The following is a 16725-nucleotide window of genomic DNA, read 5'->3' on the forward strand; positions in this document are numbered from 1 at the left end:
CAGCAAAGTTTTGATAAGGAACCTATGTCTGGAAATGTACCGTTTGGATGCTAATTAAGTTTGAATGTTAGATCTCGTAAAATACTCTCCCACTCTACAGTATACACACGGGGGAGACAAGGAGCTCTGTATGCTTTACAGGAGCTGCTTCACGTAGCGACGCTATTGTTCGTTGCATGGAGTATACCTGTGGTATTTACTTTCTTACACAAGGCCCACAATCCCTGATGTGCATCCATGGAGCACCATAGTCAACACTCCTATTTACGAATATACCAGTTTCTTGCAGCTGTTTTTGTAGCGAGACATAAATGATATGTGATGGACTGATGCAGTCCAGAAAATGTTCGTGATACACGTGTTGCGCATCTCAACCATTGCGTACTGTACTGTGAAGTGGGAGATTTGAAAAGTTCAGATATTCAAATCAATTTTATATCCAAACGGTATATTCTGAACATGAGTTTCTTATCAAAGCTTTATTTACTATATCCTCTTTACAATTCCAGTAGCCTGTAATAGGAATTATGAAAGCTCTATAAGTAGACACATTCATTTTCGTTGATAAATATTGTTTGTCAAATCTGAAGTGGAAATTGTTTTCAAGAACACGGACTAGGAGGCCGAATCGCAAATTACAGTGGATTGGGACTTCTTATTTAAGTTTTAGTATCTAATTATAATGAAGTTATTAGAAATTAACGGTCATTGACGATGAAAGGAGTACAAAGAGCTAGAAGCCGAGATATTAATAATTATTTGAAATTGAACAATAATGGGCAAGCTCAATAAATGAAATTACAAGTCGGAAGTGAATGAAGAAAGGCGGAATTGGAATGAGTAACCACGGAAAGACACACACCAAAAGTGATCGTAGCGTCAACGAGGAAAGAGTAACCACATGAAAAAGAACATTCCCAATCGAATGAGATCAAGGTGGGAACAAGACGACCTGAAGGGAATGGCGAACAATCATTCCTTAGAAGTCGTTTTTTCTTTGGACCCACTCCTTGAAGAGCGATTCACCTCTACTACAACAAGGGACTGTGATAGAGCTGATGTTAAAGATCTTCTGAGGTGATTAGCCGAAAGTTGAGATCTTCGTGTTGCAACGTTTGCCTAAAGATGATGGGTACGAAACTCGTTGAAACACGGTGACAAGACGACTCCATTACTCGGCTGATCACCCGATAAGATTTTATCATTGGAATTCGCTGAGAAAGCCTGGAATCACATATTATAGGCCTGTTCCTGTTCCCTATACAGAGTGTGACAGATGTACCACCAGATTTTGAGGGGTTGTAGAGGACATCTTGAGAAACAAAGAGAAGCATGAGGAAGTTCGGGAGACGCTCGACAGAGTTCAGGGAACGGGTGAGGAGGCGCAGTGGTGAGACACTAGACACAAATTTGGGAAGATGGCGGTTCAGATTCCAGTCCCGCCATCTACATTTAAATTTTCAGTCGTTTCTCTGTCTCACATAAGGTAAACACAGGGATGGTTCCTTTCAAAGGACACAGTTAACATCCTTACCATTTTTTCCCCGAGTCCGACGCTGGTATCATCAGGATCTTCCTTCTCCTTTCTTCCTTCAAACACCAATGGTAAACGCAGCAAGAGAGGTGTTGTACAGCACGAAGAGGTTCACTATTGAAATTCTGAGAGTGTACTGTCTAAGAGGAGCCAAGCAATGTATTACTTCTTCCCACATACATCTACAGAAATGGTCATGACGGAAAAATCAAAGAAATTCCCGTCTATATGAAAGTTCCACACACCATTCATAAATCAGAAAAGGTAGCCTCAGGTGCGCGCACCTTAAGGTACCTTCCAGAGTTTACAATAGATTCGTAACCTCTGCTGTGAAATTTTTTTAACACCCGCAAGGGAAGTACCACAAACTGGATCGTTAGAACAGAGTTCAAAATTTTAAAATCAGACAGAGAAAAGTCACTGATTTCTGTGTCCAGAAAATATTGGGGAGAGGCAAAATTTTACAGCCCAAAGAAGCAGCCTATGTCCCCGTCAGAATGAGTTGGGGTATTACCATGGATCAAAACGTCCCCTTGTACAGCGACGCTTTGTCTTCACAGCCCACAGCCTCCGTAACATCGTTAGGTGATTTCAGCAGCATGCTGCTGTGATGAGTTGCTCCTTAAGAGATCTGTTAGCGCAACACAAAAAACTTGGTATTATCTCACTGAATTATAGTCTTTTTTGTGGTGATGAATCCACATGTTTCCACGTTTGCTTCTTGCCTTTGTTTTTATCTCGGGCTCATAGTCTTGCAGCACTCATTCGTAGTGAAACAGCTGCAACATTTCCGTTGCTGGTTCAGTATCGTGGGCTTTTAAAAAGTACGCGAGTAATCGCGAAACCCGGCGGATGCCGACTTTCGTGAAAAGGGATACCATAGGTTAGGGGTAGGCTTTGGTTAACGATGGAACAGGTTGGCTTGGATACAGTGGTTCTTGAGCAGTAAGGCATTGGGCCTTTTATTAAGCATTTATTATGGCAAATATGCATTGTAAAAACTTTTCTTTGCATACATTGGTGCCAGAACAATCGTCTCATTGGATGCTAATAAATTCAAACAAAATCTGCAACAGGGTAACGGGCTTGGGCCTTGAAGCAGTTAATAAGTTACACAAGCTTTAAAACAATTAATTAAATACTCACTAGAGGCCTTCTACAGCAGAGGAGGGCTACACTTAACCTAAATATAATAGAGCAAGTTAATTCTACCAGTATTAGCACTGTTGCCCCACCTAGCCAAACAAATAACTGCAACTGACGGTATGAAAGACTGAGAATTAAACAAATCACGATCGCATTGGTCAACAGCTCAACAGTAATTACAGTTTAATGCTGACACAGCACACACTGGAACCTAAATACTTGCCGAATACAACAAGCAAGACAGAGCTTCACTCAAAGTTCCAAAATCTCGAACTCTCGTTCGTCACTGATACCAAACGGAGTAACCAACTAAGGAGTTTAAGAGATCAGTAACATGAAGAAACTTAAGTTGATTGTTGTGTTCAGCAAACTCCTTCCATTGATCAGACATTGAAAAAGAGTCAGACTTCAGCTTCTCTCTCTCCTTCACGTATTCTTTCTCTGGAGAGCGGCCGACCTATGACAACCGGTCTGGCCGTCTGTAGTTCTCGGGAATGGATATCAGCATGTGACCCACAGCACCAGCGCTTTCCTGTGCAGCATATGCTCTGCTCGCTGTCCACCGGGCCCCTTGGGAAAGACAGGCCATGGAGCGAACATCACAGCCTGTGACGCTGGAGGTCTTATGCGTGCCAAACGGTATCCAGTGGGGAGCAAGTAACTATTTCAGACGAGTTTAATAATTCTTGACCACGTGTTTAAATGCATACAAGTTCTCGATAGCATACGACAAAATTAAGACCTTTGCTGGGTACCTTTTTAGTCAAATTTATTTTCCATGGGCCCTGCACGGATCAGAGCTTCAGTAAAGTATGGTAGACAAGCCAGCTAATGTGATGTCAAATGTCCGTTGCAGGACACATATACCTCGTTGGCCCCACTCTCCGCTGGCGAGGACCCATTTCACACTTGCATGCTGCTTAAAAGCTCTCCCCAAATCGAGGCGCACACCCTCTCTCCACGAGGACCCACGACCCCTTATTGTGGTGAAATTGGCCTGAGGAGAAATCTATATTGACGTATCACTTTGTCACATTCAAAATTATGTGCAGAATGTTGAAAACTAATCCATAACTGACATCACTTTTTCCATTCCCGCCTCAATTACGATACGTTGGTCTTCGAGCATCAGAGCTTCCAGTTCTCTTGCAATTATCTGTCCTTCAGAGAGATGGTCTGCTTCTGTTCTTTATCATTTAGACTTCTTTGAGTATATTAGAAGCGTCTGCACAACCTAACCAGTGCATCAGATAATGGTGCATTGTTGTCGTACATGTCCGTCGACACGGCATGGATTGTTGCAGCATTGTTCCCCTTCAAATGCGGGAATGATTACCACGCAGTACTCCAGTTTGTTTTAGTTCCTCCAGCAGCATGCGGTGGAACTGTGGTATGGGGAGTTCAACGTTCAACAGGATTCCAGATGTATACCTCCAAACAAACAAAGAATTGCTCGATTTAATTTAGGTTGCGCAGCTGCAAAAACTCTTTCTTCAACTAATATTTTGGCCGAACACCTTTTGGCTATTTCTTGAGTGAGCTGACAGACTGCAGCTACAGCTCTCGCATTCTTCATTTTAAACACGAGACCATATCCATGCGCTTGTGGCCACGGAATATACAAAGGTCAGGGATGTTGTTCAGTGGCAAAGAATTCTCTATGAACTGAATCTGTGGCCATACATTCAGTCTATGTTGGGATGTCAATGTGTCAATAGGATCTGCACTGTAGCGACATTTTTGAAAGCTTCTTAAAGAAATCACAGTCGTCCATACTTTGTATCGACTGAAACCGCCGTCTCTACTACTTAAATCCTTCGCCAAACAAATTCCCACTTCTTCCATCGTCACAAAGTCCCAGAATGACGAACTCAATGCTAGAATTTCGACATTTTCATACAGCATAGTGACCATTGTCAATGCAGTACTTTCCCTTAGTCAATTTATTGGCCTGTAAGAGTCTGGTGTACCTTCAGTAATAATTACAACTTTATGACTACCCTTTATAACAGTGTGTAACTCATATCTTCCTCAAATAAACAAGAAACATATAGGGCTATTTCTACCAGGCCTAGGATGGCAAAATTTTAGGCACGGCAAAGGGTGGAAAAATTAATTTCAAATAAAACCGTGAAAAAAACTGAGTAGATGAGGATAAAAATGAAAAAGAGGAAAAATTAAAACACTAAATTGTTTTCAAAACTGTATGGAACAGTTGTTTAATAAGTCTTTACCTAATTTGATGAAAGTAAACACTTTGCCTCTACCTGCCTCAAAACTAAAGCAGGTACTACTGAGTACAAAAAGCAAAAAACATGACCCTGAGTCATCTATGTCGAGCACTAGAGTGGGGTCATGCACTGGCTTGCAGTCGTGTTTTAACTTGATGCCATACATCCCTCGGTCACTCTTTTCGTTTTTGCCCCTACAGATCGTTTGTTCTGAGTCAGTTGAATTGAGGACTGTCCCCAGAAAAGAGGACATCTAGTCATCTTAGTTTGATGATTAAGAGTATAATAGGAGCTGCAGATTGTTGTGCTGCTGTATGTTGGTGGTGGTGGAGAGGGAGGATATTGGGAAGACCGACTGTAGTAAAAAAGACGGGGCATCCTAGCATGGCAAAACACCTAGCAATGGCCCTGAGAATATATCAGCAACAAAAAGAGAATGGTTATTTCATAAGGTTGTGTCAAGTTTTGAACACCATCTTGTTGTACAGGTACCAACATCGATGGCGCGCTGAAGACAGCTCTAGAAGTGACGCACGACGGTCTGGAGAATGTGACGCTGGAAGGCGTGCGGCCCGAGCCACTGGTAGTCTTCCTGACAGATGGAGAGCCCACAGTGGGAGAGTCGCGGCCCAGCAAGATCTTTGCGGCGGTCAGTGAACGCAACGAACACCCAGCTGCCGCCATCTTTTCTCTAGCTTTCGGCGACGACGCCGACCTGCCCTTCCTCAGGAGGCTCTCGCTGCGCAACGCTGGCTTTGCCAGGAAGATCTACGAGGCAGCTGATGCTGCGCTCCAGCTCAAGCATTTCTACAAGCAGATCGCGTCGCCGCTGCTAGCCAACGTCACCTTCACCTACCCCAAGGGACAGGTAAGAAATATTAGGGCTGCACAAATTGTACTACTGGAGTTTGAATGGTCAGAGATAACCTGTTACACCACAGATTACAATATAGCATCGAGTGCTGCTCAAACAATTTCGTGGCATGTGAAATCTGGTGTACACAAGAGGGAACACAGGGGAACAAGAATTCTCTCTAGTGTAAACACTGGGCAAGCACGAGCATACAGCATCGTTCATCTTTAATTTGCATTCAGTAGTGTTAACTCACGTTCTGCTGGATGTTGATGTTTTGGCAAACTGTCAAAGGAAGTTTGTACAGGGTGACTAGTATTGAAGCAAACAAAAAAAGTGAATTAGTTACAAACAACGACGTGCACACAGTTTATTCAACGTGTAAACGTCACTTCAGATATTCGGATTTAGGTTATGACATATTCGATATGTCTGCCGTCACTGGCGATGATGTGACGCACTCGAATAACAAAATTCTGCATGACCCGAGACGCGTCGGCACATCGATGCTGTCCAGGACCTCCGGAATGGCTCTTTTCAGTTCAGCAATTATGTTGTGAGTTATTGCTGTACACCTTGTCTTTAACATAGCCCCACAAAAAGGAGTCGCATGTGTTCAGATCCGGAGAATATGGCGGCCAATCGAGGCCCGTGCCAGTGGCCTCTGGGTACCCCAGAGCCAGAATGCGGTCGCCAGAGTGCTCCTCCAGGACATCAAACACACTCCTGCTTCGGTGGGGTCCAGCTCCGTCTTACATAAACTGCATCTTGTCGATATCAGGGCCACTCTGGATAATGGGATGAAATCATCTTCCGAAACCTTCATGTACCGTTCGGAAGTCACCGTGCCATCAAGAAATATCGCACCGATTATTCCGTGACTGGATATTTCACACCACACGGTCTCCTGTTGAGGGTTAAGTGACTTCTTGATCGTGAAATGCAGGTTCTCAGTCCCCCAAATGCGCCAATTTTGCTTATTAATGAAGCCATCCAAATGAAAGTGGGCTTTGTCGCCAAGGCACGTGCGCAGCGCAAACTAATTCTCATGGTGCCCTGGCAAATCATGCAGTTTGAACGTCTTAACGCAAACCGCTCAGAAATTATGACAATTTTATTTCATATAGTTCGATAATTGTCCCCTGTTCCGTGTTGGCTTTAGCTAGATGCATGATTTTTTAAATGATGTTTTCTCATGATTTTTTTGCGTAAATAATAAAAGTGACAGAAGACATTCTGAAGTGATTTTGTGATGTCTTTACGAATCATATGTATATAGTTAAGAAAATAATGATCCTATTTCCTCGAATTAAAGTGATAACGTCATTTTGAAGCGAAATTTACTTATTTCGTGATAAGAAAGATGTAAAACGAAATTTTTAAAGGATAATGAGCTTAAAATTTTGTTCCAAGATTACATGTATGAAGAGAAAGGGAAGAGAGAACAGATTCCTCAACAGGACAGAAATACTTCTTATCTTTAATATTCCGCAAAATCTCTTTAAAGCTTGATGCTAGTGAGTGAAAGGGTTTACCCAGGACGAGGTGTTTTCTGAATAATCAGACACAAATATTGCCGAGTTCGACTCTAGGCTTCTTGCAAAACGAAATGTTTGGAATATTGTTCTTAAGAGTGGTTGGGAATCCCACCTCAGCCTGTCTCCTTATTTTTCAATGCTAATATTCTTGGAAATCCCTAATGACATTTAGTGGCTGCACAGCTGACTGCACAAAGCGTTGGTGTATTTCTGCGTCTTGGTACTGTGTGGGAACTAAAACTTGGCGCGTCGACTCTTTAGTTCTGATCGGTAGCAGTCGGCAACAGTCGGAAGACTTCGTACTGTAGTGATCCGTAGATGTTTGTTGCCAACTGTGCAACATACGATAAGCCATTTTTAACTGCATTGTCATCTGCTTTGTTACTGAGCTGTAATGTTACTGTTTGTGTTACGTTGCGCTATTTTCATTGTGATCTTTTTTTTCTTAAAAGAGTGCTCATGTGGTTGCTGGTACATTGCAGTGTTAACTTCTACTACAGTTCAGAAAAGGCAGCAGATTATCAGGAGCTCGTGGAAGCTCAAAATAAAAGTTTCTGTTGCCTGAACTGCATACTTATAGTATATGATGGTAGAGTTCGTTCTCCACCACATCATACGTCCCCCGCAGTGTAGCCTATACACTATACAGTCTCCCCGTAACGTAAACGCAACTACCGCTCGCCGAATACCAAGTTATATAATCCGTTCATCGTAAGAATAAACCTGATGTAAACATCGCACTATGTATTCTTCCGCGTTAGCTGGAACCTCATTGGATTTCCGTTTCACGTGGGACTGCAGCCAAGCTGTCTCTAGTAACGTCAAGTATGATAACAAGGGTACATTTTGCACTGTGCGTTACGCGCATATCGACTTAGAAATAATACAGGACAACAGCTTTACCGGCCCATTTAACTGGACAGCAGTGGCCGGTCAGCTGGTTCAGCTAGCCTGCTGTGATGTGAGCTGCCGCTGTTAAGAAGTACCGTAAAAGCGGCGAGCAGAGGAGCAATACAGCTTCGAATGTAATTTAATTTTTTAGCAGAATGAAATAATACACTGCAAATCTACCACAATACGCTCCTCTGACGACTAGACGAAAACCGCAATGCGTTATCGTTTCTAGCTAATGTACTGTTGTAATTAAAAACAAGAATGACGAAAATTCCTGACTTAACCACAGGGTAATTTTTCTGCATAAGCTGTGTGTACCGTAAGAGAGTATTGAAGGATTTCACTGTGTAGTTAAATATTGAAGCCACTGAAGGTATTACTTACAGTTAGTCGTCAGGCAATCTCTTAGCTCCTTCCTTATCCGAATACGAGAAATACATTTTAGTTCTGGAAGTGTCACCGGCTATGTTGATAACGAGCCTATCAACAACAGAATCCACGAAGCCAACCAGGCGCAGCATTCTCTCTTCTTTTATGACGAGCCGTTCTATATCCCGCCAGCGTTAGGCAGTGACGTGTGAAAAAACTGCATGCGTTAGTTCCAGTACGTCTGGTAGTTTTAACAGTGTTGTTACTTATAGGGCCAAATCCCTCAGCTTGACTCCAGGTCATTTCTGTTGGCTTCATATTGTAATGGTACACTAGCAAATGTAAAAATGCAGCATTTGTATGATGTGCTCAATGCTATTTTTCTACGATACTTAGCTACCTCTGTGGTATAAAACGATGGACGTAGTCCAAATAAAGAGGATTAGGTTTTTCATTTTTGCTCTAAAAATGAAATTGTTATGTTTTCTTAATTTAAACAAATTTTGTGAACAGTCTTTCATAAAACATCGATAGTCAAGAAATTGTGTTTGAAATGGAAACAGGAATTTCGCGTCCAATACGTAATTAGAAACAAGAAGACGTGCATTATTCATAAAAAATTATGATGATTATTGTAATTACGAGATGTAGGTATTTCAAATTGAACGAGGAAAACAATGGTACTAGAGGCATTTGAACCAACGCTCTAATATGCACATTTGACTCACGTTTTATTACGCTACCGACTACCGGATATGCTACACGACCTAAGTAGTTCCATTGATAAGTGCAGTATATACAGTGCTGGGAAAACTTCAAAGCCGATTATCTCCTTAAATTCATGAAAAACATTAAGAACAGCTATTTCTCTGCACTACTTAACCGCTTCCACGCACATGTTTCACTACGGAACAGAAAGCAGCCTCAGCCATTTACATACTGCTCCTTAACAGTGCGACAATCAGAGCACAACGCTGCAGAGTCTGTAACTGTACACGATTTTTGAAATAAAAACTACGTAGCTAAAGCGTGATTAAGAGAAACGTTGATGGTTGTTAATATATTTGAATATCTTACAGTTTCGTTTAACGTAACTTAGTAATAAGATATCTAATATATAGATAGGACCTACTTCCTGTCCGCAGCTCGTGGTCGTGCGGTAGCGTTCTCGCTTCCCACGCACGGGTTCCCGGGTTCGATTCCCGGCGGGGTCAGGGATTTACTCTGCCTCGTGATGACTGGGTGTTGTGTGATGTCCTTAGGTTGGTTAGGTTTAAGTAGTTCTAAGTTCTAGGGGACTGATGACCATAGATGTTAAGTCCCATAGTGCTCAGAGCCATTTGAACCTATTTCCAAGAGAGTAAAACCACCAGTGTACGTGTGCTACGGCTTCTGACCAATCATCGCGTTAGTGTTTGTTTACAGCAGGTTTATTCTAATGATGATGAACAGTTGTCAGTAATAGCAAAGATGAAATAATTAAGTGCGATGCACAGGAGAGCTAAGGGGCATTGCAGTGCTAAACATTTTGGGAACAAAAACTTATACGTTTCGGAAAGCAATATTTTAATGTGCAAATTTTGAACTGGAGAAAACAGATACTGTTTCAAAACATTGCTTTAAAAAAAGAAACATTTAGAACATAAAGCAAGCACTTCAACAGTGAAATGGCAGGCAACAACAAAACTCTTGTCAGATAAGCAAGAGAAAATGAAATAAAATGGCGTGTGACGAGGGCCTCCCGTCGGGTAGACCGGTCGCCTGGTGCAAGTCTTTCGATTTGACGCCACTTCGGCGACTTGTGCCTCGATGGGGATGAAATGATGATGATTAGGACAACACAATATCCAGTCCCTGAGCGGGGAAAATCTCCGACCCAGCCGGGAATCGAACCCGGGCCCTTAGGATTGATAGTCTGTCGCGCTGACCACTCAGCTACCGGGGGCGGACTGCAAAAACAAAAGACAGAATTTCTTCATGAAACAACTGCGATGTTACTCAAAGCCAACATCCCATTGGACAAGTTAGGCGACCGTGTAGTCCAGAAATGGCTTCAAATGCACCAGGTATAAAATGTCTGTCAATAAAACCTCACTGATAGTAAAATGAGGGTTTCTAAGAACTGTTTCTGATGCTTATTTCTCTTTTTGCTGTTGGTTAGGACCAAGAGACCTTCCCACAACCAACAAACTAAAGAAACGATATGTCCCACATTGTGCAAACAAAATAGTAGAAAGTATAAAACAGTCTTCAGAAGGGAAATTAGAGTCTGCAACGAATCTACTGACTCTTCAGGCCGCTGTGTGTTCGAGGGCTCGATCAGAACTCAATATCTAGTATTTTAACAGGAAATAATTTTGTTAAAATGTGCATTTGTAGCTGCCGCAAACTGCGGAACGTGTTCTCAAGTGATCCTGCTTGCTTTGCGTACATTTGAAATTAACCATGAGAAGGTAAAGTATATAATGTTATACGTACAAACGACTATACGCAAGAATTAAGTTAACACTCTGCGTTGTGGCTGACGGGATCAACTGCGGATGAGTCTACATCTACATCTACGTGATTACTCTGCTATTCATAATAAAGAGCCTGTCAGAGGGTTCAATGAACCACCTTCAAGCTGTCTTTCTACCGTTCCACTCTCGAACGGCGCGCGGGAGAAACGAGCACTTAAATTTTTCTGTGCGAGGCCTGATTTCTCTTATTGCTCCCTGTGATGGTGGGTGCCCAACAGAATGTTATCGCAATCGGAGGAGAAAACTGGTGACTGAAATTTCATGGGAAGATCCCGTCGCAACGAAAAACGCCTTTGTTTTAATGATTGCCACTCCAATTCACGTATCATGTCTGTGGCACTATCTCTCGTATTTCACAATAATACAAAACGACCTGCCCTCCTTTGAAGTTTTTCGAGGTCATCCGTCAGTCCCACCTGATGCGGATCCCACACCGCACAGCAGTACTCCAGAATAGGGCGGACAAGCGTGGTGTAAGTAGTCTCTTTAGTAGACATGTTGCACCTTCTAATGTGCTCTGCCAATAAATCGCAGTCTTTAGTTTGCTATATGCACAACATTAGCTATGTGATCGTTCCAGTTTAGGTTATTTGTAATTGTAATACCTAAGTATTTAGTCGAATTTACAGCCTTCAGACTTGTGTGACTTAGCGCGTAATCAAAATTTAGTACTCATGTGAATAACGTCACACTTTTCTTTATTCAAGGTCAATTGCCACTTTTCGCACCATACAGATATCTAAATCATTTTTCAATCCGTCTTGGTCATCTGACGACTTTAGAAGACGGTAAATGACAGCATCATCTGCAAACAATCTAAGACGGCTACTCAGATTGTCACCTATGTCGTTAATATAGATCAGGAACAATAGAGGGCCTATAACACTTCCTTGGAAAACGCCAGATATTTTGTTCCGTTTTACTCGATGACTTTACGTCTGTTACTACGAACTGTGACCTTTCTCACAGGAAATTACGGATCCAGTCTCACAACTGAGGCAATATTCCATGGGCACACAGTTTGACACTTGTGAGGGACGGTGTCGAAAGCCTTCTGGAAATCTAAAAATATGGAATCAATTTGACATCCCCTGTCGATAGCAATCATTACTTCATGAGTATAAAGAGCTACTTGTGTTTCACAAGAATGACATTTTCGGGATCCATACTGACTGTCAATAAACCGTTTTTTTCACGGTAATTCATAATGTTCGAACGCAGTAAATGTCCCAAAAACCCTGCTGCAAATTGACGTTAGTGATATGGGCCTATAATTCAGCGAATTACTCATTTCGGGTATTGGTGTGGCTTGAGCAATTTTCCAGTCTTTACGTATGAATCTTTCTGTGAGCGAGTGCTTGTATATAATTGCTAAATATGGAATATTGCATCTGCATACTCTGAAAGGAACTTGACTGGTATACAATCTAGACCAGAGGCCTTGGCTTTATTAAGTGATTTAAGCTGCTTCGCCAACCCGAGGATTTCTTCTTCTATGTTTCCCATCTTGGCAGTTGTTCTTGATTGGAATTCAGGAATATTTACTTAATCTTATTTGGTGAAGGAGTTTCGGAAGACCGTGTTTAATAACTCTGCTTTAGTGGCACTGTCATCAGTGATTTCACCGTTGTTATCGCGCAGTGAAGGTATTGATTGCATCTTGCCACTGGTGTGCTTTATGTATGATATGTATGACCAGAATCTCTTTGGGTTTTCTACCAGCTTCCGAGGCAGTCTCGTTGTGGAAATTATCAAAAGCATCTCGCATTGAAGTACACGCCGTTTCGAACATGTGCTAAACTTCGCCAATCTTGTCGATTTTGTGTTTTTTTGAATTTGGTGTGCTTTTTTCTTTGCTTCTGCAACAGCAATCTGACTCGTTTTGTGTACCTTCGGGGATCAGTACCATTGCTTCTTAATTGCCGTCAGTCATTCCACACCTTTTCTACGATTACGTGATCAGATCGGAGGGAGTGAAGACTGTCTCTTCAAAAGGCATTAACAGCATTTTATCAGCTTTTTTAAATAGATATACTTTGCGTTTCTTTTTGATGGTTGTGTTATGGTGTTCAGCCTAGCAGCAACTGCCTTGTGGTCGCTAATCCCCGTATTCGTCACGATACTCCCTGTTTGTCCAGGATTATTTGTTGCTAAGAGGTCAAGTATGCTTTCGCAACCATTTACGCTTCGAGTGGGCTCGTGAACTAATTGTTCAAACTGCTTTTCTGAGAAAGCATTAGGCGCTTCAGTCCGGAACCGCGCGACCGCTACGGTCGCAGCTTCGAATCCTGCCTCGGGTATGGGTGTGTGTGATGTCCTTAGGTTAGTTAGGTTTAAGTAGTTCTAAGTTCTAGGGGACTGATGACCTCAGATGTTAAGTCTCATAGTGCTCATAGCCATTTGAACCATTTTGAGAAGGCTTCAGTGCAATTTCGAATGAACTTTCATGTGTGCCACCGGCTTTAAACGTATAATTTTTCCAGCATATCGAGGGTAGTTTGCCGGCCGAAGTGGCCGTGCGGTTAAAGGCGCTGCAGTCTGGAACCGCAAGACCGCTACGGTCGCAGGTTCGAATCCTGCCTCGGGCATGGATGTTTGTGATGTCCTTAGGTTAGTTAGGTTTAACTAGTTCTAAGTTCTAGGGGACTAATGACCTCAGCAGTTGAGTCCCATAGTGCTCAGAGCCATTTTTTCGAGGGTAGTTTGAAGTCACCACCAACTGTAGTTGTATTTGAAATGAGACTCAGGTTTTCTTTGAACTGTTCAGCAGCTATATCTTCTGTGTCTGGGAGCCGGTAAAACGATCCAATTAATAGTTTAGTCCGATTGTCAAGTATAACCTCTACCCATACTATTTCACAGAACTATGTACTTCAATTTCACTACAAGGTAAATTACTTCTGCGAGCAATAAATACTCCACCACCAACTGTATTTAATCTATCCTTTCTGAAAACTATTACATCGTTTGAAAAAATTTCAGATTAACTTATTTCCGGCTTTATCCAGCTTTCTGTACCTATAACTATTTGAGCTTAAGTGCTTTCTATAACTGATTGGAGCTCTGGTTCTTTAGCAACACAGCTACGACAATTCACAGCTGCAATACCGATCGTTTCCACAACTAGCTTTCTGTGGTTTCCTGAGACCCTCTAACCTAAAAAAAAAAACTACCCAGTCCCTTCCACACAGCCCCCGCTACCCGTGTAGCCACTTCCTGTGTGTAGTGGACTCCTGACCTACCGATGGCACAAGTCAAGGAATCTGCAGCCTGCACGGTAACAGAATAGAGATGGGTCGAACTCGTTCATTCCCGTGAAGTACTTCATTCATTTCACTCTTTGCCGTGAAGCGTTCAAATGAAGTAGTTCATTCATGAAGTACGGAAGCCTGGCGATGTTGACCAGTTCGCCGCTCAGCCGCGGCTACGCTCGCTTCGCCTCGCTCTTACAATAAAGCTTCGTAATACTTCATAATTTTACCAACAGATGGCCGAACTATGAAGTAACGTCCACCCAACGTTTTGCTTCTTACAGCGTCTGAGGTAACTTAAATACAGCATGGTCGAAGAGGGCAAAGGAAAGATAAATAGAGAAGCCTGTCACATATAAAGAAGGTATTACGTTTAACCTTGCTCGACATTTTCTCATGAAGCGCCAAAAAGAGTCTTCATCTGCCAAGTGAAACCTTATTTGTTGTATTTATGGACTGAAAACTAGGGCTACTAACGAAATTCAGTCCAATTTTATGTTCCTTTTAAAATTTAATGCAAAATAGAATGAGTATCTTTACCACTGTCACAAAGTCTATATACCTACGTTAAGTAATTATTCAGAAGTTTTCCTGTAGATTTTATTTTTGTTGAGAATAATAACCCTCTAACTTCAAAACGTAAACTGTCACCTGTAGTCATTGGTACGATTTCAGGTAAAATCCCTCTTCATTTTATTCGGAAAGCAATTTTTGTGTCTGTTCACGCTTATACAATGGCTAGCAACTCGCGATCGCGTAGAAGTAGTGAAATTTGGGATTTCTTCGCTGATTTAGGTGATGGGAAAGCAAAGTGCAACTGTTGTCAATTTATTTCACCGCGCGATTCGTCGACAGGCAGAAGAGGGAGGACTGAAGTGAAGGGAGAATGAGTGACGTAGCGCCAATGTAGTGGGAGAGGGAGAGGGGAAGAGAGTGAGTGAACGAACTAGAAAAAAAGTGTGGAGTGTGCTATCTGTGGAGAGTTTGAAGTACCAGTTCACTGAAATTGAGTGGTTAGTTCACACTTCACTGGAGTGAAGCGTTCATTTGAACGACTCATTCACGAGCTCCCCATCACTATAACAGAACCGCCTGAGCCTCTGATTGAGACCCTCCACTCGGCTCTGCACCAGAGGACCACAGTCGGTTGTATCGACGATGCTGCAGATGGTGAGCTCCGCCTTAATCTCGCAAGCAAGACAGGCAGTCTGTACTATTTCCGCTAGCCGCCTGAAACCAGAGAGAATCTCCTCCGATCCAAAGCGACACACGTCGTTGGTACCGACATGAGCCACCACCTCTTACGTCTTTACGGTCGCTTCCTTCGGCCGCGGCGCCGTATCAAGTTAATATGCTCGTATAGAAACTGATTCTGCCCGTATTTGTTAAAATGTTCTGAACTACTGAAGGTAATTATGGGAGAAAATTTAATTCACTACACTTGCTTGGCTCATAATTTCAGCTTGTTCAGTTATTATGTACTGCGAAAGAGTTTGACAGAGCTCAATGCCATTGTGTCGAAATCAAAGAACTGTTTTCATATGTTAAGGAAAACCAAACACTTGTACTGTTCATACCTTGACGAGAAATTCCCAAATTGTCAGTTTCATTGCATCCCGAGCCTGTGTTGAGTAGATTAGAACTTGTTTTAAAGCTGTCTGATACTTACATACAAATTTAGATATCCTCCATTTATTTTTCAAACAATTCTCACAAAAATCTGTTTCCGTGGTAAAATGGTTGGCGAAAATGAAAAATTTCAGATTTGGAAACCTGGTAATAATTGTCTCAGTTCTCATTTGCTGGTTTCAAAAATAGAACAACTAAAGAACAGAATGAATGTAACTGCTTCTGGTCATGTTGATAAAACAGTTTGTAAGGTTAATGAGGGATTTAGTGACTAGTTAAAGAGTGAAGTGTCACTCCATTTCCAACATCTTAGTATTTTAGTTGTAAACAAATGAAAGTACATGTCCTCATGTGATAATGTTATTCGCACTATGAAATGATTTATTTCATCCAGAAAATGTAATTCTATCAAACTACACAGATATTGCACAAACAAGTGAAAAAGTACAAAAATTAACTCTCTTTAGAGTGTTATAATGGGTCGATATTTTAGTGAGTGCCTTGCTTTCAAAGATATTCTACTAAACCAAACAAAAAAAAAAAAAAAAAGAAAAAACGGTAAACAGGTCGAAATAATTGAGTCACTGCAAACACTGAAATTAATGCACCTGAACTTTGCAAGTGCCAAAATTTTATTTGCGTTAGGGCTGAGCAAATGATATTCGTGTTCGAGCAGGCTCGAGATTTCCCGCTACACCGCAGCGTTCGATATAATATCAAGCTTGTTCGAACAATCACGTAACATTTGACTCACACACACA

General features: G+C 41.9%; 1 protein-coding gene across 1 annotated transcript in view; it reads left to right on the forward strand.

The window, feature by feature from the left end:
- LOC126456543 (inter-alpha-trypsin inhibitor heavy chain H4-like) overlaps nucleotides 1-16725 on the forward strand; it is a 195857-nt gene that overhangs the window by 146868 nt on the left and 32264 nt on the right. The window contains exon 9 of the mRNA XM_050092291.1: nucleotides 5400-5779. Within this exon, the coding sequence (XP_049948248.1) occupies nucleotides 5400-5779 (380 nt within the window). The remainder of the gene's footprint in view (nucleotides 1-5399; nucleotides 5780-16725) is intronic.

Source organism: Schistocerca serialis, chromosome 2 (genome assembly GCF_023864345.2).
Source record: "Schistocerca serialis cubense isolate TAMUIC-IGC-003099 chromosome 2, iqSchSeri2.2, whole genome shotgun sequence".
Classification (NCBI taxonomy): domain Eukaryota; kingdom Metazoa; phylum Arthropoda; class Insecta; order Orthoptera; family Acrididae; genus Schistocerca; species Schistocerca serialis.